Source organism: Diabrotica virgifera, chromosome 5 (genome assembly GCF_917563875.1).
Source record: "Diabrotica virgifera virgifera chromosome 5, PGI_DIABVI_V3a".
Lineage (NCBI taxonomy): Eukaryota > Metazoa > Arthropoda > Insecta > Coleoptera > Chrysomelidae > Diabrotica > Diabrotica virgifera.
In genome coordinates this window covers 156,522,688-156,547,689 of record NC_065447.1, presented here as the reverse complement: position 1 = coordinate 156,547,689, position 25,002 = coordinate 156,522,688, and the positions used below count along the sequence as shown (strand labels likewise).

Here is a 25,002-nt window from a genome sequence, read left to right as displayed (position 1 = left end):
TATTAAAATTCCACTTCCATCCGAAATAACTTTTGTGGTTTCGCCACAACGTCATTGTGTCGTTCTCAATACTCTCCGAGCCGGCTTCCACGGTTTTAACGCCTCCTATAGGTCAAATAAGTTTGTGTAACCCACTAAGCTTTACTTTGAGGGCTTTACGGTTGCTAATTTTATTACCTTTTTTATTAGTTAAGTGAAAGAAAGCGCAATTAAATATTCTAACGATGCTTTAACCTTTTGCGGTCGACGTCGCGTAAGTGATTATATTTTATGAATGGTTTTTGTTGAACTAACAGATGGATATTAATGAAATGAATAATTATGGGTGTAATCAAAATAAAATGTACTATACAAGGTGAATTACCATGTAGTCCTCTCTTGATGCCACACCTCTAAATGCAACCTCACACTGTGAAAAAATTGGAGGGAAATAACCTTGCTTACCGTCATAAATAAAATTTTCACGACCATCATACTAAAAAGATTAACAAACAAAATCGAATTTCGAGCTGAACAAGCAGACTTTAGACCAGAATTCTCCTCTGTAGACCACATCAGTACTGTAAGGGTAATAATGGAAACATCGATTTCGAGCGAGCCTTTGACAGCTTAACTCATACTGCTATATGGAAAAATTTAAAGCTAAAAACACATCTCGCAAAAACTAATTTCCATTATAAGGTCACTGTATACTAAAGAGAAATGTAGCGTGACATAAAGGAAATCAACAGTGACCAATTTAACATACTTTTTTCTTCTTTTGGCATCATATCTCTGGATGGAGTCGAGTTTGGCATCATATCTCAACCTCGTCGTTTCTCATACTTACTGGAGTCAAGTAGACATGCGTGCTTCCATTCCATTGGTAGTTCTTCCTTTTTCCCATATGTTGTTTAGTATCTTGTATATATTTTCTATTAGCTGCGGTCCTCCATATTTTAAAATTTCCGCTATTATATAATCACTTTTAGGAATTTTGTTGTTTTTTAGATTCTTAATAATGATTTTAACTACACTCAGGTATGACGCTAGATCTTCCGTACTGTAGCTTTGCGTTTTCATTGTGTCTTAGGTCTGAATAGCGCGTACCAAAAAAGGTTAGCAATAGCAAGCTGAAAATTTGTTAATAGCTTAACGGTGTCTAGTCGGACAAACTTTGATGTACGGGAACACTGGAAGAGGGAAAGTTTTAATTGTGGAACAGGTTAAAAACTTGGAACGTAAGACTACGAAAACGTTCCATGTATTTTGTCGGACAGAACTTCCAATTGATTTGTTACCCTTTCATTAAACTTCCATGCAAAAATCAGACTGCTATTTACTTACTTACTTTACTCCTCTTGATTCCATTTGGAACATAGGGCCTCTACAGTCCCCCTCCATTCATCTCTGTTTCTGGCCAGACTGCTATTTACCACCATATAATTCCTGTCATTTGACATGTTCTACGTGTCGGACTTATTAAAATGTCCAACATAGTTGTCAGACAAACATTTTTTCGTATATTATATCAAGTTTGCTATTGAATAAACTTAAAAACAACCTGCTTGTTTTTACAATCATAAACTTGTCAGGATGACATGTTCCACAATTATTAAAAGCACGTTCCGCAATTAAAACTTCTCCTGTTCCAGTGTTTCCATACATCAAAGTTTGTCCGACTATAGACACTGTTAAGTTATTAACAAATTTTCAGCTTGATCAACTTTATTTTGGTACGCGGGATCCAGGTCTATTTGTGTATTCTCCATTATCGCGACTTATGTCTTCTTCATTTCTATTGTCTGTGATTCCTTCATTGTCACTGTTTGTATACTCCTCGTTTAACAATTGAGGGGTCCGGCAGTAAAAAATGGTAAGGGGCATTAAAGAAGTTTTGAGTTTTGAAGTGTTGAATTTTGAAAAAAATATTCTTATATTTTTTGTTAAAAATGTAAGAGTATGAAACATGTTAACTTCTTCTTCTTCTTGACTGGCTTTACAACTCGGGGTGAGTCTTCGCCGCATCCACTATGGCCCTCCATCGTCTGCGATCTTGCGCTTCGATTTGCCATTGTTGTACCCCAATCCTAGATAGATCGGTTTCAACATCATCCTTCCATCTTTTTCTGGGACGGCCCACTGATCTTCTACCGTCTGGTCTCTCGAAGAACACTGTCTTTAGCACTCTGTCTTCCTCTGATCTTACTAGATGACCTGCCCATCTTATCCGATTAGCTTTTATATGTCTGACGATGTTTTCAGTACCATATAGAGTCACCAATTCAGCATTGCAGCGCCTTCTCCACTCTCCTGTCAATTCATCTCTTTGAGGACCAAATATCATTCTGAGGACTTTCCTTTCAAATATCAGCAATTTATTTATTTCTCCCTGATGTAGAGTCCATGTTTCACTCCCATATGTAACAACTGGGCGAATAATTGATATGTACAGTCTTAATTTAGATTGTCTTTTCAGCAGCTTAGATCTTAATAATGATGATAGGGAGTATAATGCTCTATTTCCCGCAGCTATTCTTGCTGAGACCTCTTTTTCTATGTGATTGTCCTCTGTGATTACTGCTCCCAGATATTTAAACTCTTTTACTACTTCAAAGTTGTGGTCATTAATAGTTACGTTCTGCCTAACTCTTGGTCTTGGATTTTTGGTCACCAGCATATATTTCGTCTTCTCTTCATTTATTCAAAGGCCCAGGTTACCTGTTTCCTCCTCGAGCTGTGAAAACACCTCCCTTACGTCTCTTGTAGAATGTGCGACTGCATCTAGATCAACGGCAAAGGCCAACAATAGTTTTGATCCTCGATTTGCGAATCCCCCTGTTAGTTCAGACGATATTTTACTTATTGCGTATTCTAAAGCCAAATTGAATAGCAATGGTGATAAAGGGTCTCCTTGTCTAAGCCCTGATGTTATACTAAATGGCATCGATGAAACATGTTAACACTAGCTGAATATGTTGTTAATACGTACGCAAAATATGGAAAACCAAATATTTTTTTATAATGATTAATTAGAAAAATATGAAAATATTATAAACTTAACATTGTTTACCCAAAATATTTGAAATAGTTTTAACGTAACGTGTTAAGTGGTGTTGACTTAACATAATTTCGTAGGTAAGGAATTCATTTTAAATTTAGATACCATTTGTGGTAAACAGCTGGAATCAATTCCCAAAGTGATTTTACATCTTTCCGGTTTTTTAAAACGTTTAAATAAAAATAATAACACAGCGCTGGAGGGAATTTATTTTCATGTTTTCAAGTAAAAAATGTTAAGTTTTATGCAAAGTGAACGTGGATGTAAACAATGTTAAGTACATCCCTTACCATTTTTTACTTGCGAACATTTATTCTAAGAATATAAAGAAATTGTCTTCTTTATAGAAACTTAACCAAGATACACTAAATACTTGAAATTCAGGATCTTTATCCGAGTTGCAATCATCGTAGCTCTCAGAATTGTCACTGTTAAAAGCAAAAAAGCCATTTAGATTTGAACAACCTGCATTATCATGGACACGTAACATTATTTTCATGCTTATGCATGCCCCTTACCAAATTTTAAGAAACTAATCTGACTCCATCTATTAGGAAGATAAACTAAGTCAAATTTTCTGCTTTGCCATGTCCCTTGCCATCTTTTACATACTATTTCGCGAAAAATCAAAATTTGTCCCTTACCATTGTTTACTACCGAGCCCCTCAATTTATCAAAATGTTGTTTCTATCGTCTGAATATTTCTTGGTCATTCACCTTTAACTACCCGCGCAACAATTTATAACATAACTACACGCGTGGCGTACTTTATACGCCACAAGAAAATACACTTAAAATCAGCGGATTTTTTCATTTTTTTTTTTTTGAAAAAAATACACTTAGTTGTTTGTTATAAACCTTATTCGGCATCAGTGAATACTTGTGAGTTCCTTCTCAGTAAGCCAATTGGGATTTATAACTTTAATCATGGAATAACTGGATTCTATGATAAATAAAATTACTAATAAACAATTTTTTGAAATGTGATTTTTTACAGGAGAAAAAGTATTGTTTATAAAGAAAAATATATTTTGTGCCACAATGACTAAAAAACAATTGAAATATGAACTTATATTACTACTTATATTAATATAATCGTGGCGTATATTGTCCACCACCGGAAACAACAAATAATAAACTGTAAATTACGATCTTCCCAGAACGCCGATTATAACGAAACTAAAACCAAATTGTAAAGCACATTCCAGTGATAGGTTAGAGAGATAAGCAAGGTCAAAAATTAAATTTTTAAATATATGTGCAGTAGAATTCTTATATCTGGCGTACAAAATACGCCAGCGCGTGTAGTTAAAGGTTAAATATAATCTTTCCTTCTTTATCTTTGCAAAACGTAGGCTGCAGTTTATATTCCCTTTTTGATTTTTAACGCCTTGATATAAATTCTAAGTAGATCAGTTGTAGTTTTCTTCTATATCTTTCAACTTTTAGAACTTTTTTGGCTACAGCTTAGTTCCCTAGGAAACAAAAGGTGCCGTCTGGAGTAGCTCGATAATAAGGAGCAGTTTGTACAATTGTACATGCAAGCTGGGTCATAATTTTTAATAACTGAAGATAACACGTCCGTTATCAATGTTATTGGGCAGACATGTCGGCATATTTTGCTCCTTCAACAATTTTGTGAAGGAATCTTGTGAACGAGTTTTCCATCTGCAGAACCATCCATTCGTTGCTTTGAGGTTCGCATTATTAAAATTTTCGGATATTTCTTCAGCATTTTCCATTAAAACTGGACCGCTGATAGGAACATTTCGGGACCTCTTCTTAGTAAACCACACTTGGCTAATGCCTGTTCGACGTCTAAATCTTTCTCACTGCGTTTTCGTTTTTGGGTTAATTTTTAATTAACTCGTCAACCCTTGATAAAACTGTCTTGATTTTTTTTTAATTTGTTTACCTGAGCTTGTGAAAGTCTAAACTTTTTAGCAATTTCGATTTGACTGCACTTGGATCATTTCGCGTAATTAATTACAATAACTTTTTCTATTAAATTAAGATCTTCTTAGAAGAGTATTCGAATATAACAATTCCTTACTCATTTCTTAAAAACACGTAGTCCCTGGGTGAATTAAAAACTTACTGTTTCTAAAAATTTATTAACAACTGAGTAGGCAATAGAAATTTTTAGCAAATGAAAAAATACTTTATGACCTGTGGATGTTTCGGCGTAAGATCAAATTGGTACTCATAACAAATTATCAAAGTATTTATTACCTGACAGGCCCTAATAAACCAGACATCATTTAAATTTGTAGGAAATTGTAAAAAAATGTATTCGTTGACCTGAAAAATATTCTATTAAGCGGTATTATTTTATTAAAACGTATTCCTATAAACGGCTATACTTATTAAGAAATAAATGGAAACGTTTCGGGAGCTCAAAATATTCCATAAACCGGGATATTCCTATAACCGGTATTCCAATAAGCGGATCCGACTGTATAATCAAAAGAAATTGTTTATTTTAAACTACACGGGATGAATTACCTTGTAGTTCTGTCTCGATGCCATACTTCTAAATGCAATCTTTTGTTGGCTTCTTCTTCTACCATCGGAAATTTAAACGTGTGGTTGAAATGCGGCCTACTAGAATCCGAGTGAACGGGAGTTCGTTGTAGTCTGCCATTTCGTTTTCTTCGAGAATCTCCTAATCGATCACTGAGGGCGACCTGAAATCAACAAAAACACGAATGACGTTGTTGATTGGAAATTTTCTAGGTTTATTGTTGAGATAATTAGAACTATATTGAGAAAAGCTAATTGGAAAGTGATAATATTTTTTATCGCCAACCGTCACTAAAATCATTCATTATTGTACTCATTTGCCCTCATTTGCGGCAGTAAAGTAGCACTTTATTGTACTGAAAGAAAAATTTTACTTTACCTTCCGCGATTAATCAAATTAACCGAGATTGAATGTAAGTGGTCGATGGCAGTAATCGACTGGCGAGTATTTGAGTGGACTTAAATTTATTTACTTTAATTATTAAAAATATTGTATGCAATTTGCTATATTATCAATTAAAGTTATGTCAAAAAGTGAAATTCTGTAGTATTTTGTAATTATATTCATATAAAATAAATTAAAACTTTACCGATTTAGTAATTATTCAATATTGATAACTATCGATTAAAAATCGACAGCGGCCATCTTGCAAGTTATCTGTCATCACTGTCATGAAATTATTTATTATGACGTCTAAAATTTTAAAAGTTCTTAAATTGTAAATTGCAAGTAAGTGTTAAAACCAATATCAAATTATGTTGGCAAATATTATTTTATATCATTAAAACATATCTTAACCGATTGTCAAATATACCAGCAAACGAGAAGTAAACTCAACCTTCCCAGGGACATATCTGAGCTTCTTAGAGACAATACAAATATAAACAATATCATAATACAGTTTTTAACGGTAACAGGGATAAAAGACATTTAATTGTATCACAAATTTTTCAGGTATACTTTTTGTTAGTACATTATGTATTTACTTAATATTATAATCTCTTCTTATTTTTAATATGTATTTCCATTGTTGTCGTTTATAACCCCGGTGGTTCGGACGACATTAAATTAAAAAAATATATTAAAGAAGTGAAAGAAGTATATTAAAGTGTGTAAATGTATTTTAATTTCCTTAGCTAAGCGCTTTCGACATAAAAGTCATCTTCAGAGCTAATGGTCAATATATAAAAAGTACCGGATACTTAGGATTGTATTTTCTTGCATCGTATTAAGAAATTTTGTAATTCTGGTCAACTGTACAACTCTGGCTGATGAAAGCTAGTTTTAATTTTTAATTTTGTTTTTGTTTTTTTAATTGTTTTACCATAGAAAAATTAAAAATTAAAACTAGCTTTCATCAGCCAGAGTTGTACAGTTGACCAGAATTACAAAATTTCTTAATACGATGCAAGAAAATACAATTCTAAGTAGCCGGTACTTTTTATATATTGACCATTAGCTCTGAAGATGACTTTTATGTCGAAAGCGCTTAGCTAAGGAAATTAAAATACATTTACACACTTTAATATACTTCTTTCACTTCTTTCATTCATTTCAAGTGTGTACAAAACCTATCAGTCTTTCAACTCCTTAAAAAAATATATGTTGGCCAGTAAATTTTGTATGCACCACGCCAGTAAAGACTCTTTATCGAATTCGTCTGGTACTCGCCTCGCTCGCTACGCTCGCTCTTCCCGTAATATCAGACTCGTTCGATAAAGAGTCACTTTATTGACTTGGTACATAAATAACTATGACACAGAAACAAATATTGTTAAAGGAAATTTTACAACTTTTCGGCAATGAGATTTAAAATAAATTTTTAAATTCTTATACATAATATAAGTTGTAACATATTTTCAACACGAATATACTGGGTTGTGAACCGTCAAACGGGTTATAGAAAACTCAATGGGAAACTCTAAAGTGTTAAATTCCTGCTTCCTTAATTATTTTACATCAAAAGTCATCAGAAGCTATTGGTAGAGGATCGAAATCTGTGTTAAAAATAAATGTTCTTTGAATTAAACACATTCCAAAATTTTGCAAAAATATACATTGTATTATTAATCCGATCGTCAGATATTTGATCTCTAAAAATCATACGACAGTAGCGGCTGGTCAGAGGAGGCAAGGGAGGCTTAGCCTCCCCATCAATTTTTTACACGTGCTACACTGTTTTGTTTATTTTGCTATTTTGCTTCGCGTTAGACGCGTTAGAGATATCGAAAAAAGTTATTTGAACAAGTTATTCCAAATAATATTCTAACCCCACATGCAAATTTCATCACAAAATTCGCACTTTTTGTTTTTTTCATTATTTGTAGTCAGGATCCTAAAATCGCAGAGGAGGCTGCTGGCCGGAAAATCTCACTTGCTAATGCTCCGCGCAGCCCAGCAGCGTTTAAGCATGGTAGTTTAAGGAGACCCGGTCTCCTTAGAGCTGCATTATCGCTTAACGCACACGCTGCCCGGAGATTGGGCAAGGGCGGATAATCGGCCAGCAGCCTCCTCTGCGATTTTAGGATCCTGACTACAAATAATGAAAAAACTAAAAGTTCGAACTTTGTGATGAAATTTGGTATGTGGGATTAGAATAATATTTGGATCAACTTATTCAAATAACTTTTTCCGATATCTGTAATGCAAAGCAAAATATCGGTAATTTACCGTGTTTTTGGATTCGCAGTAGACCGCTTTTAGAATTAAAACAATTCAGTTGAGTATCTTAAAAAATGAGAACCTTCAACCTGAATGGACTGCAAAACTTCAAATCTGTATTTATTTTGATATGCATACCTACTTACAGAGATAGAATTGTTAACAAATAAACGACACAAACTTTGGTAATACACTTTTACAATTAGACTAACTATTTTTAAAATGATGATATGAAATTGTGAATTATGATGATATTATAAAATGTAAATAAAAAATGGTCAAAAAATGGGGCCTTAAATTAGATTTTTTTTGCGGATTTTTTTTTGCTAGTGCAAATTTGTCTGGATATTTTACAGTTAGGTATAGCCTCCCCTATTGTAAAAATCACGAGCCGCCACTGTCATACGAACAAGCTGAATTTTGCTGCCAATGTCAATTTTGAGACTCAAAAAAAAAGGTTCAAAAAAGTTTGCAATTTTATCAAAGTATCCGATTGACAAAAATCAAAGCTGTTAAATAAATAAACGTTGCGCAATTTTTGCCATTTTTTACCATTCTTATGAGATCAATAAAATGTGTCAGTTCCATTGACAGGTAGCTGCGAAATGTTCATTTTTAGAGCATAGTCTTCAAAACTTATAACACAAAATTTCAATTTTGAGTTTTGGCAATAATAATGAAATGAGCATTTGAAATGAGCCTAAAAAATGATGAACTTAAACGGTCACGTTACAAATGATCTCACGTCAAGGGAAATGCTTCCACTAAAGCCCGGCGCAAATTGAACCTAAGCGAGACACAACATGCACCGACTAACTGCGTAGACAGTTCTGCGCATCCTACTATCAGTGCATTCGTTCGCAGGTCTCGCTTGGGAAGGTACAGTTTTCTTGGGTCGTGGGACGCGTGACTCACCGCCAGATGTTTATTTTTACTTGTTTTTGTTTGCGAGATGGACTTATCTGAAATAAATACGGATGGTATCTAAGTACAATTTATTTTGATAAATAAAAATATTAGCATAGTCAACACCCCTAGTGAAAACTGCGTTGTCTTTGTCATTAACTTCTAATAACTTTTGGTAGACTAAATAAGCGGCGGTACGAAATTAATAATCAAAGTTATGCCTTTACAAAAACACATTATTAGGAAAATAAGGTGAAAAATTATTCATGTTACTAAAAACCGTGATCGAGAAAAATATCGTATTACCCTCAAACTCAACTTGTCGGCATATTACATTTTTGTTTATTACATATTACATTTTATGCTTAAAAATTAAAAACGAAATATGCAGATAGTGTTATTTTTTATGACCGATCAGTAGCAGAGGGATTATGAATTATTATGACCTGCAGTAATTGTAAATGATTGCGATCCTGCAGTAATTGTAAATGATTGTGATCCGAGCAGTAAATTGAGGAATATGAGTTATGACCGAGGCGAGCAGTAGGGGAGAGATTAAATATGTAGGTATTATGTGCAGAAATAAAATATTCAGTGTAAGATATCTTTTTATGCTTATAATCAAATTTGATGTTTTCGAAAGTCATACCGCTACGACTACTAGGGACGTGTAAGATATTTTTAAAACGTTACTAGTTACAATTACGGAAATACCGATTTTACTTTGCCTACTCAATTCAGTACAAGGATCACATACATCAGTATTTTGTAATCAGTATTGGTACTCAGTACCACTGAGAACCGGTATCAAAAGTAACCGTTACATGTCCGCACTGATTTTCCTGTCTCTATTCGCCACGTCGATAACCAACGGTTGGGTTAGGTTGTGTTCAATATGCGGCACGCTAGAAAAATAAATGCACGGGTCACCCGTCCCGCCGGCGCAGGTTGTGCCTGGCTTAAGTTCAATTTGCGCCGGGCCTAAGAAGGCAAGAATTTGTGGCTGACACTGTGTAACATTTAAAACAGTAATTTTTCAATTAAAAAGAAGCAGTTTTCAACATTTTAGATCGTTTGTAAGGTAAAAGTTTAAATTCGGCGTTTTTTAGGCATATTTCAATTGCCTCATATTCGTTACCAAAACCGTTGTCAAAACTCAAAATCGAAATATCTTGTTATAGGTTTTGAATATTATGCTCTAGAAATGGATATTACAGTCCATGGAAATAATAAATTGTATTTATCATATGAGAATCGCAAAAAATGGCAAAAACTACGCTATGTTTATTTATTTAACAGTTACAAAAATTGACTTTATTGAATTTTGATTTTTGTCGATAGCAGTTTTAATCAAAAGGTATCGAATTTTTACCGCCGATTTGATACAAATTTTTTGTTTAAAAAATTGATTTCGCGTTGTTTCTGAGAGAACAGTTCATTCTACAGTTCAGCTACAGTTGTTTGAAACATTTTGTCTACGATGTACAGATTCTCTCTTCCCCCCACTCCTACGGTGGAGTGGCGGGAGGAATGAAACTTGACGATTATCCATAACTTTGTTGTATTCTTCAACCAATGCATGTTCACGGCGTAGGTTGCATGGAACTATGTTAATAAGCGTGGGGGTAGGTATAATTGTACCTGTTATCATACGCACAGTACGGTTTAGCTGAGTGTCGACTAGGTCTATTCTTGACCGTTCGTAAACTTCAAGAATAGCGCCCCACGGAATTTTTGCTATTCGACCACATCAGTGCAAGTATTCTGCCACCAAATGTACAAGGCCAAGGTGGTGCTTAAGGTGGGTGCTGTGAACCACTATGTAGTGCCGCAGAGTTTCTGTATTATATTGTTACGTGCTTTTTGTTTTGCTGCTGTTCTGCTGCTGCTGTGTCTTGGAGCATTGTGTCTAGAGTAACACAAGTAACACAGTATTTCGGGGATTTATTGTGTTGCAATAGTTTGTTATTAAAATACACTCATAATTTGAGAGCCTGTTGATGAGCCTAATAAAGGTTGATACTTCAGTATTTGTAGTACTTGGTTGTAATCTTTATTTCTTAAAGTATTCGCTGAGAATGGATAGATATAGATCATTCGTATTCTTGTTCTCATGATCATTTTTCAGTGCGTCACAGTTTTTCGATTTCTCTCTAATGCATTAAGTTAGATGAGACGGAAAAAGCGGTAGCTCCGTGATTAAACACAAGAATAATGCAGCATTACAATGGTTATATACATAAGATGTCTATTCCTAACCTACGTTTGATTCGTTGATATTTAGAATGCGCGTTTTTTCTAGCCAATCAAATACACGTATTACAAACATTTGACGAAAACTTCGTCCATTTTGGCCATTTTTTAGAAGTGTCAGAGTCAAGTGACGGTTATTATTCAGGTCAGTATTTTGTGTACCTGTCATTTTGAAATTTCGAATTCGACTTCACTTGTGTTTCACAACGTCTTTGTGCATTATTTTGTGTTTTGGTTTAGAATTTAGTTCGTTAAAAGTTAGTCATTGACGTGAGGAGACTAGAGACATTCCAGATGTACCGAAGAGTGCTAAATATCTCATGAGTAGATAGAATAGCCAACGTGGAGGTAATGAGACTTACGCATAAGGAACGAGAACTAACAAATAAGAAGAAAACTGAGATATATGGGACATGTGATGAGAGATGTATATCTAATACTCCAGGTCATTATGCAAGAAAAAGATCCATAGTAAGGAGACGTAACTAATGGCTGAAAACCTTAGGAACTGGTTTGGATGTAATACCAATGAATTATTTAGAGCCGCTGTTTCAGAAATAAAGATCTCTCTGATGATTGCTAACTTTTGAAGCGGAGACAGCACCTAGAGAAGAAGATAAAAACACAGTTTATGGATAGTTTTGTGTCATTTTTTAATGTTTCCATATTTATAAATTTAATTAACAATATTGTTTACTTTTTAATTCTATTCCCCTTTATAAAAAATACCTACATGTTAACATATTGTGTAAAAATCAAATCTACTAAATTACTAATTCCACAAGCTTTTCACCTATGGCTAAGTACGATTGTAGCATCTGTCAGATTCGTCAATAATTACATGAAATAAGTCTCGACACAGCCAATACAGTATATGACGTCATAATTAATGACGCACTGAAAAATGATCATGAAAACAAGAATATGAGTGTTTTCAGTAGTTTCTAAGAATTGGTGGCTTGTTACAAGGGCCCAGTCGTCAGCATATCCAAACTTGTGAGATTCGGTTGCAAGCATGTCAACAATATAAAGGCTGAAAAGTAAAGTGGCAAGCACAGAACCCTGTGTCCATTATTAAAAATGTGTTGAGATCATTATTAAAAATTATTATATTAGAATTCCTATATGATTAATTAACAACACTAATGGTGGTATAAGAACACGAAAAATTTGAAGAAACTATCGAAAACGTATAGTCTTTTGAGCTGAGCTATACATAATGTCGCAATAAGGTCGTAATGGGCTTAAAATTTGAATTTTATTAAACAACTCTGTGCTATATCATTGCCAATTGCCATATATATCAAAGATCAAATAAATAAATGACATCAAAATATCAAATTATTCTAAAAAAAATCTGCTTTCTAATTTTTTTTCTCTGATTCTAATTTTTTTTTATATATAATGTGCACTCCACAGTTCGATCAATCAATCTGGAATTGAGACTTGTTTCCTGAAACAAATTTCGAGTTTTTTCTTATCTTATTTTTAGAAATAATAGTTTGGCTGACGCCACCGACTACTTTAGGAAATTATAGTTTCGATATCTAGATGGAAACTATTATAAATATAGGAGATAAGGGGAAAATGAAGAATGGATTCTATTCTCGAGCGTCTTTCAGCGTCGCGTCGGCAAACAACGAAAACGTAGTTTAATGATTTGGAAAAAGATCTATATTTCTGTTGTTTATCTACAGCTCCTATAATTTGGAGCAAACGAATCGTTAGAATTCTTTTATGAGTTAGAGGTAGTATCATGTTTTATTAGAAAGTAAATTGGAAAATATATTTAAAATCGTAGTGATTTGTAAACAAACGCAACAACAGGGTGATCAAGAACAACAAGCGAATTGAAGACGTCTGTCACTTGTCTTCATTTTACTATTCGATCCTTATATTTTTTAAATTTTGTTCTATACTAAATCAAAAGTCAAACAATTAGGCATGCACGTCATAAGTTTAATGACATCATAACCCACCGGTACAAACTTCAACACATTTTTCCTCACATGTATATTAGTTTTTTCGCTACTTTCAAGTTTAGCAGGAAAGCGCTGTTGCCAAATAAAAAACATATTTGTATTTACCACAGCAGCTGCAGGCTACACTGTTTGTCTTTGTCTCACGGTAAACAAATTCAACACATTTTTCCTCATATATTAGTTTTTTCGCTACCTTCAAGTTTAGCAGGAAAGCGCTGTTGCCAAATAAAAAGCATATTTGTATTTACCACAGCAGCTGCGGGCTACACTGTTTGTCTTTGTCTTTACGAGTGTGAAACAAAGATAACTATCTGTTACTATCTATCAGCAACATTTCTTAAAATACCGCTTAACTAAACTTACCATACAATAAGACTATTACGAACCTAATCGACCAATCAAGGATAGGTAAGGGAAAGTAGAGTTGGTTAAAAAATGAACTGTCGTCAAAATATAGAGTACCGTATACCGGGGTTATTCCGGACGATTTTTTCAGTTTTTTAGCTATATTTTGACAACTGTTGAAACTAGCTTTTACCAATAATATAATTTTGATAGGTCTCTATACAAGCTTTAAATTTTATAAAAGAAAGTTAAGTTTACCTCTCCCCTCCCCTCCCCCAAGAGAGGAGGGGTTTTTTAATTTTAAAGGGCTGTCCAGAATAACCCCATAAAGCGGGGATATTCTAGACACTATGGAAATAACGCTACTATTAAAGTTAATTCTCTTACAGGGCTTCTCTGGACAAATAATTTTTTTTATATATATATTTTTATAAACGAAACATATTTTTTCAAATAAAAAACAGTGTTTATTTCAGAAAAAATACATAAGTATCCTAATAATAATAATACAAACATTGGTAACTAAGTCAAAAACATTATTTAAACAATGTTTAAAACTAATAGGAACTTGGGTTACCTAACGTGTAAAAAATAATACTTTAATACCTAATACAAAACTTGCTAAAATACTAAAAAAGAAATTATTGCCAATTAAAGGCTGATAAATCGACGTCAGGAAAATTATAAAACAGTCTTTTTCCTGTTCCAGTTGTTTTCGGTTTTCTCAGTTTTTTTTAATCACATCATCTCCAACATTATCTTTATCTTCTTCTGAGGATTTAATAAAAGAGTCAGATTTAGTGGATTTTTTTAGGAACTCCACCTCATAAGGGGTATCATAGGTGTCCCAAAAGCCAACAATTTTTCCAATAAAGTGACACGGAATACTCTTTCTTGTGTATTCAACAACCACCCAGTCATTTACGGAAAAAATTTTCGGCTCTATGTTTTCTTTAAAATTTATTAATGGAATTTCGTCGTCGCTGCTGTCTGATACATGCTGCTCTGGTCTATTTTGATATTGTGAAAAAGTTGGTAGATCACTGCCAAAACTCTCCGGACTTTCGCCACCTTCATCGGGTTTGAATGAACTGTCCGATTCTTCATCAGTGGATGGTGGCATCATAACTTTTGCTTTTTTGGCTGGGTTTTTTGGTTTAGCGAATTTTTTTCGTTTTTGAACTTTTGAAGATACCGGCGTAATGTCTTCAGCTGATACGCTTTTGCCAGGTTCTACGGCGATTTTTTTTCTCCTCTGTTTTTGCTGGTCCTGTGAAGCGGAATCGTAGCGCATTTCTTTGAGCATATCTACGACAGCTTCCGAAATTATACGAGCTGGCGAACCAGTCTCGTTTTGCTCAGGAGGTAATCTTTCCTTTGGTTCGGATGGATTAAAAGGAAAGAGGCCAGTCTTGCGAAAACCAGAAATTAGATTTTGCGAGGCCGATTGATTTTCGTCTAGTTTATTCCTAAGTTGTTTTAGTAGCTTAGGAAATACATCTTTAGACAAAGATGCCATTTTTCGCCCCTCTGTTTTTTTCCAGTGCGTAAGTATTTGCCTCCAATATTTTTTAAGAGGGGCGTAAAATGCCACATCCAGAGGCTGCATCAGGTGGGTGGAGTTGCTGGGCAGACATACAAAAGCAATATCCATTTCTTGACACTTCTTCAGCACCTCTGATGAGAAATGCGATGACAAATTGTCCCCAACTATAATCTGTAAGAAATAAGACGCAGTTTTAAAAAAATAAAGCAACAAGCATACAGACCTTTTTTCCTTCCTTTTTTCTAAAAAATGGAACAACAATTGTAAAGAACCAGTCCTCGAAGCAGGCGGCATCGAACCACCCACTCTTCGAACGGTTGTATCGTGCTCCAACCGGACCTCCCTGTGTCCAACTGTACCACATATGGTCTGCCTTATAAACCGTGTATTCTGGTAGAAGCTGTCCATCTGCGGTCCCAGCGAACATTAAACTAATTGCAGTTTTTGTCGAATTTACTACCCGTTCCAGGTACTTGCAGCCTCTTTTAAAAATAAATTTTTTCGCACCAGGATTATCAGTTAAATTGGTCTCATCATAGTTGAGAATTAGAGAAGGATCTATGCCCTTAAACACATCTTTAGCATTATTAAAAAATATATCCAAGTTTTCCCTATTCACTTTTGCTCGTTTTGTGGATATATTTGCTGACAGGCGGTTGGAGATTCTGCCTCTGTGCCTTTTTAAAAAGTTTGAACCCTAATCGGGGCCAGGAGTGTTGTTTGTGAATCTGCGTTCGACGCGCCCCATTTTATCCAGGAATGACTTAACCAGCAGGCGTAAGTCTAACAGATCAAAAGGAAAACCCCAGGCGGATAATGTGTTCAAATGATCAATGATCAGGGTTTCTTCCTCCATTGTCAAAACGCATGGCCTTCCTGCTACACTAAACGTATTCTTGTTAGAAGCTCTTAAATAGAGAGTAGATCGAGGAACTTTATATCTTGTTGCTGCCTCTCTGTAAGTTAAATTCCCACAGTGAATCTCTCTTAGGGCGTCCTGCATGTTTGTTTCGGTGTAGCCATTATACGGCGTATAGTTTTGGCCGTTGCGACTGTGATGAAGAGTCTTTTTGTACTCTCGAACCATTTTTCCACTGACAAATTAAAAAAAAACTTTTAGTAAGGGGCTATTCTGGACTACGGGGCAATTCTGGACAGTCAAAAAATGCCTGTCCAGAATGGCCCCGGTTGACAAATATACTTATAACTTTTTTTTGGCTAGAACAAAAAACACAACCTCAAGGGTCAATAATAACAAGCCATGTAACATTTTGTTAAGGTGAAAAACATTACCATTACTTACTTGGAAATGAGTGCAGCACAGAAAGCTTGACCGCTATATTTTTTTAACGGTTTTTCCACGAAATTTTGTTTGCGCGCCAGAAGGTGAAAATGCCCAGCGCGGACCTTCCAACAGTTATCAACCAACTGGCTGAATTTCTCGCGAAAGGTTGCGAAAATCACGCCACCCGCAAGTGCAGGCTTTCGGCGCGGTTGCCACGTTTACCTGAGAAAACGCGTTGTCCAGAATTACCCCGCATGTCCGGATTAACCCCGTTATACGGTACCTTATAATTTGAAAACAATAGGGCATTCCAAGACTTTGACGTTTACTCCACCGCGTGGAGACAAACGACAAACAATGTATTTGTTTATACAGAGTGGGCCAAAAAACAGTCCACCTCGATATTTGGCAGTATTTATTAGATTTTAAGGAAATAACGAAACAGGTCGATTCTTGATCTAAGGGGGACACATTTTTACAGTACATACAACTGTCATTTATCAACCCCCTCCCTTCCACATCCCCACCCCTTATTTTTAAATAGGGAATAGGGATCGTGTGCTAGTTCATTTGAAAGGTTATTTAATTCTCTTTTCAGTAATATTAACATTGACATATTTATTTATACAGGGTGTCCAAGAAAAATTATTTTGAATTAAATTGATTGACACAAAAAGAAGAATGTATGTAATTTATTTAGCTCAAAATACATTCTTCTGCTGACAGAAAACAGACCAAATTGTTTATCTGATAAAATAAACGTTGTTTGTTGCTTAAATTCAATATTCAACCTACCAAGAGGTAGATGGGTGGCAGCTTGAACATTGAAATTAAGCAAAAAGCAATGTTTATTTATGAAAAAACATTTTTTTCTGTTTTGTGACAGCAGTAAAATGTATTTTAAATTAAATAAATTACATACATTCTTCTTTTTGTGTCAATTACTTTTAATTAAAAAAAAATTTTCTTGGACACTCTGTATAAATAATTATGTTAATATTTATATTACTGAATAGAGAATTGAATAACCTTTCAAATGATCTAGCCCACAACCCCTATTCCCTATTTAAAAATAAGTGGTGGGGGAAGTGGAAGGGAGGGGGTTGACAAATGACAGATGCATGTACCGTAAAAAACTTGGGTAAGTCCATCTGAATTAAGGAGGCCGTTTACCCCCCCCCCTGGCGACAGGACTATTACATGTAATTAATGTAATTTATTTATATTATTATTTTTTATCATGGCTATGTATTGTGTAATTTTCAAGTAACAAATCTGCCAAATTTCACATTTATAACTTAAATATTAAGCATGCTATTTGAAAAAATAGCTGTAATATTGGAAACCAGAATCTTTAAACGCGAGTTCCCAACAATCTGCTTTTTTGAATTTTGTGCCTCTATATTACTGAGGGTGCGATATATTGTTTCAAATTTAAAATATGGCAACAAGGGAAAATTGCGTGCGATCCTTATTGTTTGACTTCTACCATAGTTAACTTAATTCGTGAGTATTTGCAACTTTAAATTTTTTCTGGAACAATTGTAAATTTACTCGATGAATAATATCCCAATAAAATAATTAGGGGAGTGCATTTAGATTTTCACTTCGGAAAAAATCAAACAAGATAAAACTTTTTGTAATTTCATTAAGAAATGTTTAATAAACAACATATCAAAAAGTTCTACTCGAGAAGTGGGTGCTTCATTTTTTATTAAACAAATGAACAGCGAAGTTAGATGTTTTTTTAAATAACTCCGAAAATATAATTTTTAGAAAAAAACTGACTTGACCATTGAAAAATTCAGAAAATTCTCCAAAATAAACCTTATATAAAGATTTTTCTAAAATTAAATCTCTAGCTTCTGTAATTTTTTATTTATAACGCTAAAGTCACCCTTCTCACACACATTGGCGCACTGTACACTAGCGTTGGAAGAAGTGCACGGTTGAGTTTTTTTAATGTAATTCTTTAACTAATGGATCAAAAGAAATTTTACAAATTGGACATGTAAGAAGATGAAATAAGCTATCTTATGGTTGTAATAAAAAGAAATAAAATGTATGGACATAAGTACGGTGTGGGCGGAAAGTGAGCCTTAAATGAATTTTGTTTAAAAATGATTTAAAAATGTGTAACTAATACAATTTTACTTATAAAACTCTCAAATTTGCACAACTTATCTCTCAATCATCTTACTAGACGATGTTTCATTCAAAAAAAATATCAAAAATTTAATTCAAATAATACGATGTCTCAAAAAATGTAATTTTTGAAAACTTTGTAGTTTTACAGAATTCCCACCACTTTAAGACGGTATTACTCAAGTTTGAATAAATCTAATACAATTTTTTTGATATTTTTTTAAGCTTAGGATGTAATCTTTAAAAAACACTGAATTATTTTAGTTTTAAAATGAAATAAACAATTTCTTTTTGAGACAACTAAGAAAGATAACAAAAATGGAATACATAAACCGAAAATTATCAGCTGAAAAAATGTATATACAGAGTGATCAAAACTTTTTTCTGTAAAACTTTCCTAAAATATATTTAATAATAAGCTTCAACAATAATAAATATTCAACAAAAAAAATTTTTTTAGCTCTTATACAGTATGTCTGCGTAACTTGGAACCTATTGATAACTTTTTTAATATCAGTTTTACGAAAAAAAGTTATTCTTTATAAAATACTCTGCATCGTATATAACATAAGATGCAGCCATCAAATATCAAATTTTGTTAATTTTGTACGAGGTATGTCAAAAAATATGAATTTCACTCAAGAGTAAAGTACCTTTATATTTCACAATATCGAAAATTTTTATAAAGAAAAGTTGTTTGGAATTAAAAACTATGTTACAATATGTAATTATATCGTTCTAATGGAAAATTTGTTCTTTCTTTCTAATACATTTTAATTTTTAATATTATTGTGAAAATTATTTGTTTATCTTTTTTTTAAGAATGAAATTCCATATTTGTTTAATTGGATTCTACTTGTTTTTCATTTAAATATCCGCCATTTTGGATCCGCCATTTTGAAATTTAAATTTTTAATCTTTAATTCAGATTCAACAACCTGTTAAAAATAAAGACAATAAATTTTTTAGAAAAATGTTCTTTTTAATGTTCTTTTTAGAAAATCCGCATTTTGGATCCGCCATTTTATAGTTTATAATGTTAACATTTAAGTTAGTTTTATCAAAGTTCTCAAAAATAAATATATGTTGAAATAAATACATTTTGTGAAGAAATTATGATTTTACAACTATTTTTTAAGTTATCCGCCATTTTGGATCTGCCATTTTATAATTTAAATTATCAAAATTTGATTCAGGTTCAGCAACCTCTCAAAAATATCCACATATATCTAAACAAACACGTTTTATAAAAAAAATTCGGATTTTACAACTACTTTTTAAGGATTTTTAGGAAAAAATCCGCCATTTTGAATCCGCCATTTTGAATTTGCAAATTGTAATGTCAGATTCGGGTTCAGCATAATCAAAACTAAAATAAAAACATTTTTTATCAAAATAAAATATTGAATTCACCCATATTCTTAACATTATTTATACAAAACAATTGTTATTGTTTAAACAATTAATAAACAATTAGCGGCGAAATTTGTGAGTAGAACTTTTTACTTTAACATATTTATAAACTAACAAAAAAAGTTTTAGAAAAATATAACCTTGTTTGATTTTTTCCGAAACATTGTATCTTTTCGTTCTAATTGCACTCCCCTAAATATCCCAATAAAATATTTAAATTAGGCTAATAATTTTATTTTCATGCAGCATAGGAATGTAACTATCAAATATAATTAGCTATCTAGTCAAATATTAAGATTTTCATCTCACGTATATGTTCGAAAACGAGGCCAAAAAATTCCCGCGTATGCTTTTCTCGCATGCGGCAAACCATATCCGACAAGACCTAATTACTTTCGACTGGCGATCAGTAACTGTCAACGATTTTGAAAAGGACGCTCCAACGAACTTGAGACTTCTTTTCAAACTGAGCACTATCACATTTTATCCTAAACGTAAACTAAAGTTTCATGTGTCCGTGTTTCATTTTAACTCGAAACACATGTCGACAATTAATAGGTTTGTGTTTGCTTTAATTCGAAAGCCGCCTACAAGTTGAGTTGTTGATGGAATTGATAAGCGATCGCTTGTGAATCGATTGACGTGAATAATTGTGATTGGGAAAAACGACAAGGTTCAATGAGAACGAAGAAAATTATTGAGTATGCTTATAAATATTTATGTACTAGGATTGATGGAATACGCTTGAATACGCATTCCAGAATAATAGTGTAATAATATTTAAATAAACAGATGAAATATGAGTGGTAAGATATGTCTAATTATTATTAGACCTATATATTATTATAAATGTATAATTATTAGATATTCGACCTATATCAAAGTAGAGAACAAGCTGGATTCAGAGCAAACTTTGGAACCAACGATCACCTCCAAACAATAAAACAAGCCCTTAGTTTTAGCATTCGTAGATTTCCACAAAGCATTCGACTCAGTAGAACTCAACAGTGTTATAGAAGCACTAAACGAGAGCCGCATTGATAGCCGATATTCGAGGCTAATATGTAATAGGATATAAAAAATGCTACAAGCTCGATACAACTACACGCTAACAGCAACCAAATAAAAATCCAAAGAGGTATCCGTCAAGGGGATACGTTGTCACCTAAACTTTTCATATCAGCTCTAGAAAAAGCGATCAAAACCCTTGAATGGGGTGATAAAGGAATAAATGTGGACGGAGAGATGCTACACCACCTAAGCTACGCAGACGATATAGTCCTGATTGCAGACGATTTGGGGCAAATAAAGAAAATGTTGGAAGAACTTAGTACAGCATGTCATAAAATAGGCTTAAAAATGAATATAACGAAAACAAAATATATGACGAACTTAGTACCAAGTAAACACATTGAAATACAAAATGAACAAATAGAACTGGTAGACAAATATATATATCCGGGTCACGAAATTAAGATAGGTAAAGAAAATCAAACAAACGAAGTATCCAGAAGAATAATACAAGGATGGGCAGCATACGGAGCTCTTAGGAACATTTTTAAGAGTGACATTCCAACTAACATGAAGAAAAAAGTTTTCGACCAATGCGTGCCACCGGTGATGACCTATGGTGCAGAAACATTATCGCTTACAAAGAAAAACGCACAAAAACTAAGAGTAGCGCAGAGAAGAATGGAGCGATCAATGATAGGGGCCACTCTGCGAGACAGGATTAGAAACGAAGATCTACAAGCTAACACCAAAGTCATAGACGTCATTGAAAGAAGCTGTAACTTAAAGTGGAAATGGGCTGGACACGTTGCCAGAATGAAGGACGGAAGATGGACTCGCAAACTAGTTGAATGGAGACCAAGAGCCGATAAACGTAGCAGCGGAAAACCACCAACACGATGGCAAGACGACTTACGAAAGACAACAAAAAAACTGGATGCAGAAAGCACAAGATATAACACTTTGGAGACAAACAGGGGAGGCCAATGTCCAGCAGTGGATTGATAGAGGCTGATGATGATGATGAAGAAATGTAGCAAATAAAACTATCACTTTTCCAATACTGAATTGACGAAACAGAAGAAAACAAATATTAAATAATAAAGGTTACTATTAGTCCTGGATCCCACGTACCAAAAAAAGTTTGTAAAAATAAAACTATGCTTATTTTTAATAAAACAACATTTCGATAATTTAGGGTATTTGTAGTTTTAGGCGGCATGACTCTATAATTGTAGTTTGTAGTTTGACTGACGTTTTGTAAATTATTTGATAGTTGTCAAAAACTTATAAGAAATAATAGCATTGTTCTTGATTCTCTTTTTTAGGTTTGTATTTTTAAGTTATTTTAGTTATATTAATGTTTTTAATCTATCTTGTACATATTGTAAATAAACTCTTTTTTAGATGAATTCATACAGCTATCTCTTACAAGAATAAGAGTATGAAACTACTCTTATAAATTATAAATCAAGAACTTAAGCTTACCAAGCGAAAATATTGATAACAATAGATTTTCAAGCCGTGGGATCGGTACTCACCGGAGGGACCGCAGACGTTCGGAAACAATTAGCGTCTCTTTGCAAAGACAATGACGTCGACTTTGCGAAGTAACAAGACACTTACTCAACACACACACCACACATTACTCCCCCGACTTAGCGATAAGTTATACAATTACGTAACTAAAGGTTCTAGTTCTAAAACCAAAGCCAGAATCAGAGAAGAAAAAAAAGATTTTCAAGCCGTTATATGGACAAATTAAGGATGAATATTACATTGATGAAAATTTGTATTGCTGTAGAAGCAAGCTGTAGTGATAGTGAGAAGAATGTGTATAAATTTAAGTGGCTGCAGCCAACAGGGTCCCCTTTTTATTATAAACTGCCTGCTGAAAATCAACTTCAAGATGATCATTCTGAACTATTCCGTTTGAAAAAAGTTAAAAACATTTTAGCGTCTATGAAATCAAGTGGATGCTTTCGAATCTGTACCATTGCATTAGATGATAATTTGAAACTGATTTATTTTGATTCAGATGGTGATGTGTTTTATCAAAATGAGTACCTACAGCAGACCTTATTACCAGAGTATGAGAAGACAGAATCGATTGAACAATCTCCAGCATTAGTCCAGTTGCTCCAAAATAGTAAAACAGGTATACTTAAAGTTGAAAAGAAAAACTATAAAAAAATAAAAGATGATTTTGTACTTCGAAATTTTAATAGGAAAAATGTTCCAATGAATTCATGGCTTAATACCTTCGAATCAGAATGTTCGCGATGTGAAGTGGATGCTGATAAAGACAAGATTTTGATTCTACGTCTGTTTCTTGATGGAATAGCAAAGGAATAGTTTGAATAAAAAATAATAACATTAGGCTTAGGTAACAGTTTTGAGGTATGGAAAATTAATTTTTTAGATAGTTTTTATGAAACAGGTTGGTATCATAGGAAAGCGTATTCTTTTAAGTATATAGATGGTAGTCTTGTTGATTATGCATTTCGTAAAGAAAATTTATTGCTAAATGTCAAAAATGATTTTCCTAGTGATATACTAATCGATTTAATTGTGACAAATTTGCCAATTCATATACAAAATAATATTAATAGAGCTGACGTTAAAACAATGGAAAAATTGATAGGTGAATTACGAAAATTGGAAAGTTCAGTTATAAGAAAGAAAGATAAATCACAGACAAAACCAAATTTTCAACAAATTTCAGAAGAAAAAAAAAGTTGTCAATATTGTGATAAAAAAGGATTCTCTGGGAGGTTTCACCCAGAGGCAATGTAAAGCAAAAAGATATGAAAACAATACGAAAAAACAAATCAGATGATATTAAATATGTTACTAATATTTCTATACAGGAGACATTAAATGAAACAATAACCGACCAAAAAAACTGAATTTGCTGCCATTGATCAAATTAAAAGTATTCCTAAATAATAGAGAATTATGTGTAATCTATTACCCAGGTTCAAATGTTACTCTTCTGAATTCGAAGGTAGCAGGTAAGTTGGGATTAGTTATTCATGAAGATAGGAATATGTTTAAAACGGTAAATGGCAGAACAAATTTTACAGGAAAACTAATTGCAAAAATGAAAATTAATAAGATCGAGAAAAATGTTAATCTTTTTGTAATTAATGATGAGTATTTCGAGTATGATATTCTACTTGGATTAGATTCTATTTTGAATTTTCAAATGAAACAAGATTTTGATTTAGAAATTTATCAAAGATTAGATGAAAATATTGAAGAGAAGATTGAAAAATTTAATCACAATATTAATATGACTGAATATACAATAAACTTTAATGAAGGAATTCCCACAGAGCTTTTTGAAGCAAAATTAGAACATTTACTGCCAGATCAAAAAAGTAAAATAGAAATATTACTAAATAAATATGACAATATTTTTGCAAGACATAAATTTGATATTGGGCAAGTTCAAAATAATGAAGCTCAAATTAAACTTTTAGAACATAAATTTGTCGCAAAGAAACCATATGGATGCTCAATAGAGGATCAAAAAGAGATAGAATTTCAAATAGGACAATTGTTAAAAGCAAATTTAATAGAAGAATCATCTTCGCCCTTTGCAGCACCTGTTACATTGGCTCTTAAAAAAGATGAAGGATCTAAAACAAGATTATGCATTGATTTTCGTGAATTAAACAAATTAATTGTTCCCGAACCACAACTTTTTCCATTAATTGACGAGATTTTGACCAAAACACGGAATGCTAAATTCTTTACTACTTTAGATATAAATTCTGCTTTTTGGTGTATTCCAGTTCGGAATAAAGATAAATATAAGACAGCCTTCGTTACACAAGATGGTCATTGGCAATGGAAATGCTTACCTTTTGGGCTTAAAACATCACC

At 33.2% G+C, this 25,002-nt stretch overlaps 1 protein-coding gene across 1 annotated transcript in view; it reads right to left on the bottom strand.

Moving 5' to 3' along the window:
- Window positions 1–25,002, bottom strand: part of LOC114332848 (uncharacterized) — a 415,288-nt gene that overhangs the window by 256,604 nt on the left and 133,682 nt on the right. Inside the window, exon 5 of the mRNA XM_050650473.1 lies at window positions 5,546–5,727. Coding sequence (XP_050506430.1) covers window positions 5,546–5,727 — 182 coding nt within the window. The remainder of the gene's footprint in view (window positions 1–5,545; window positions 5,728–25,002) is intronic.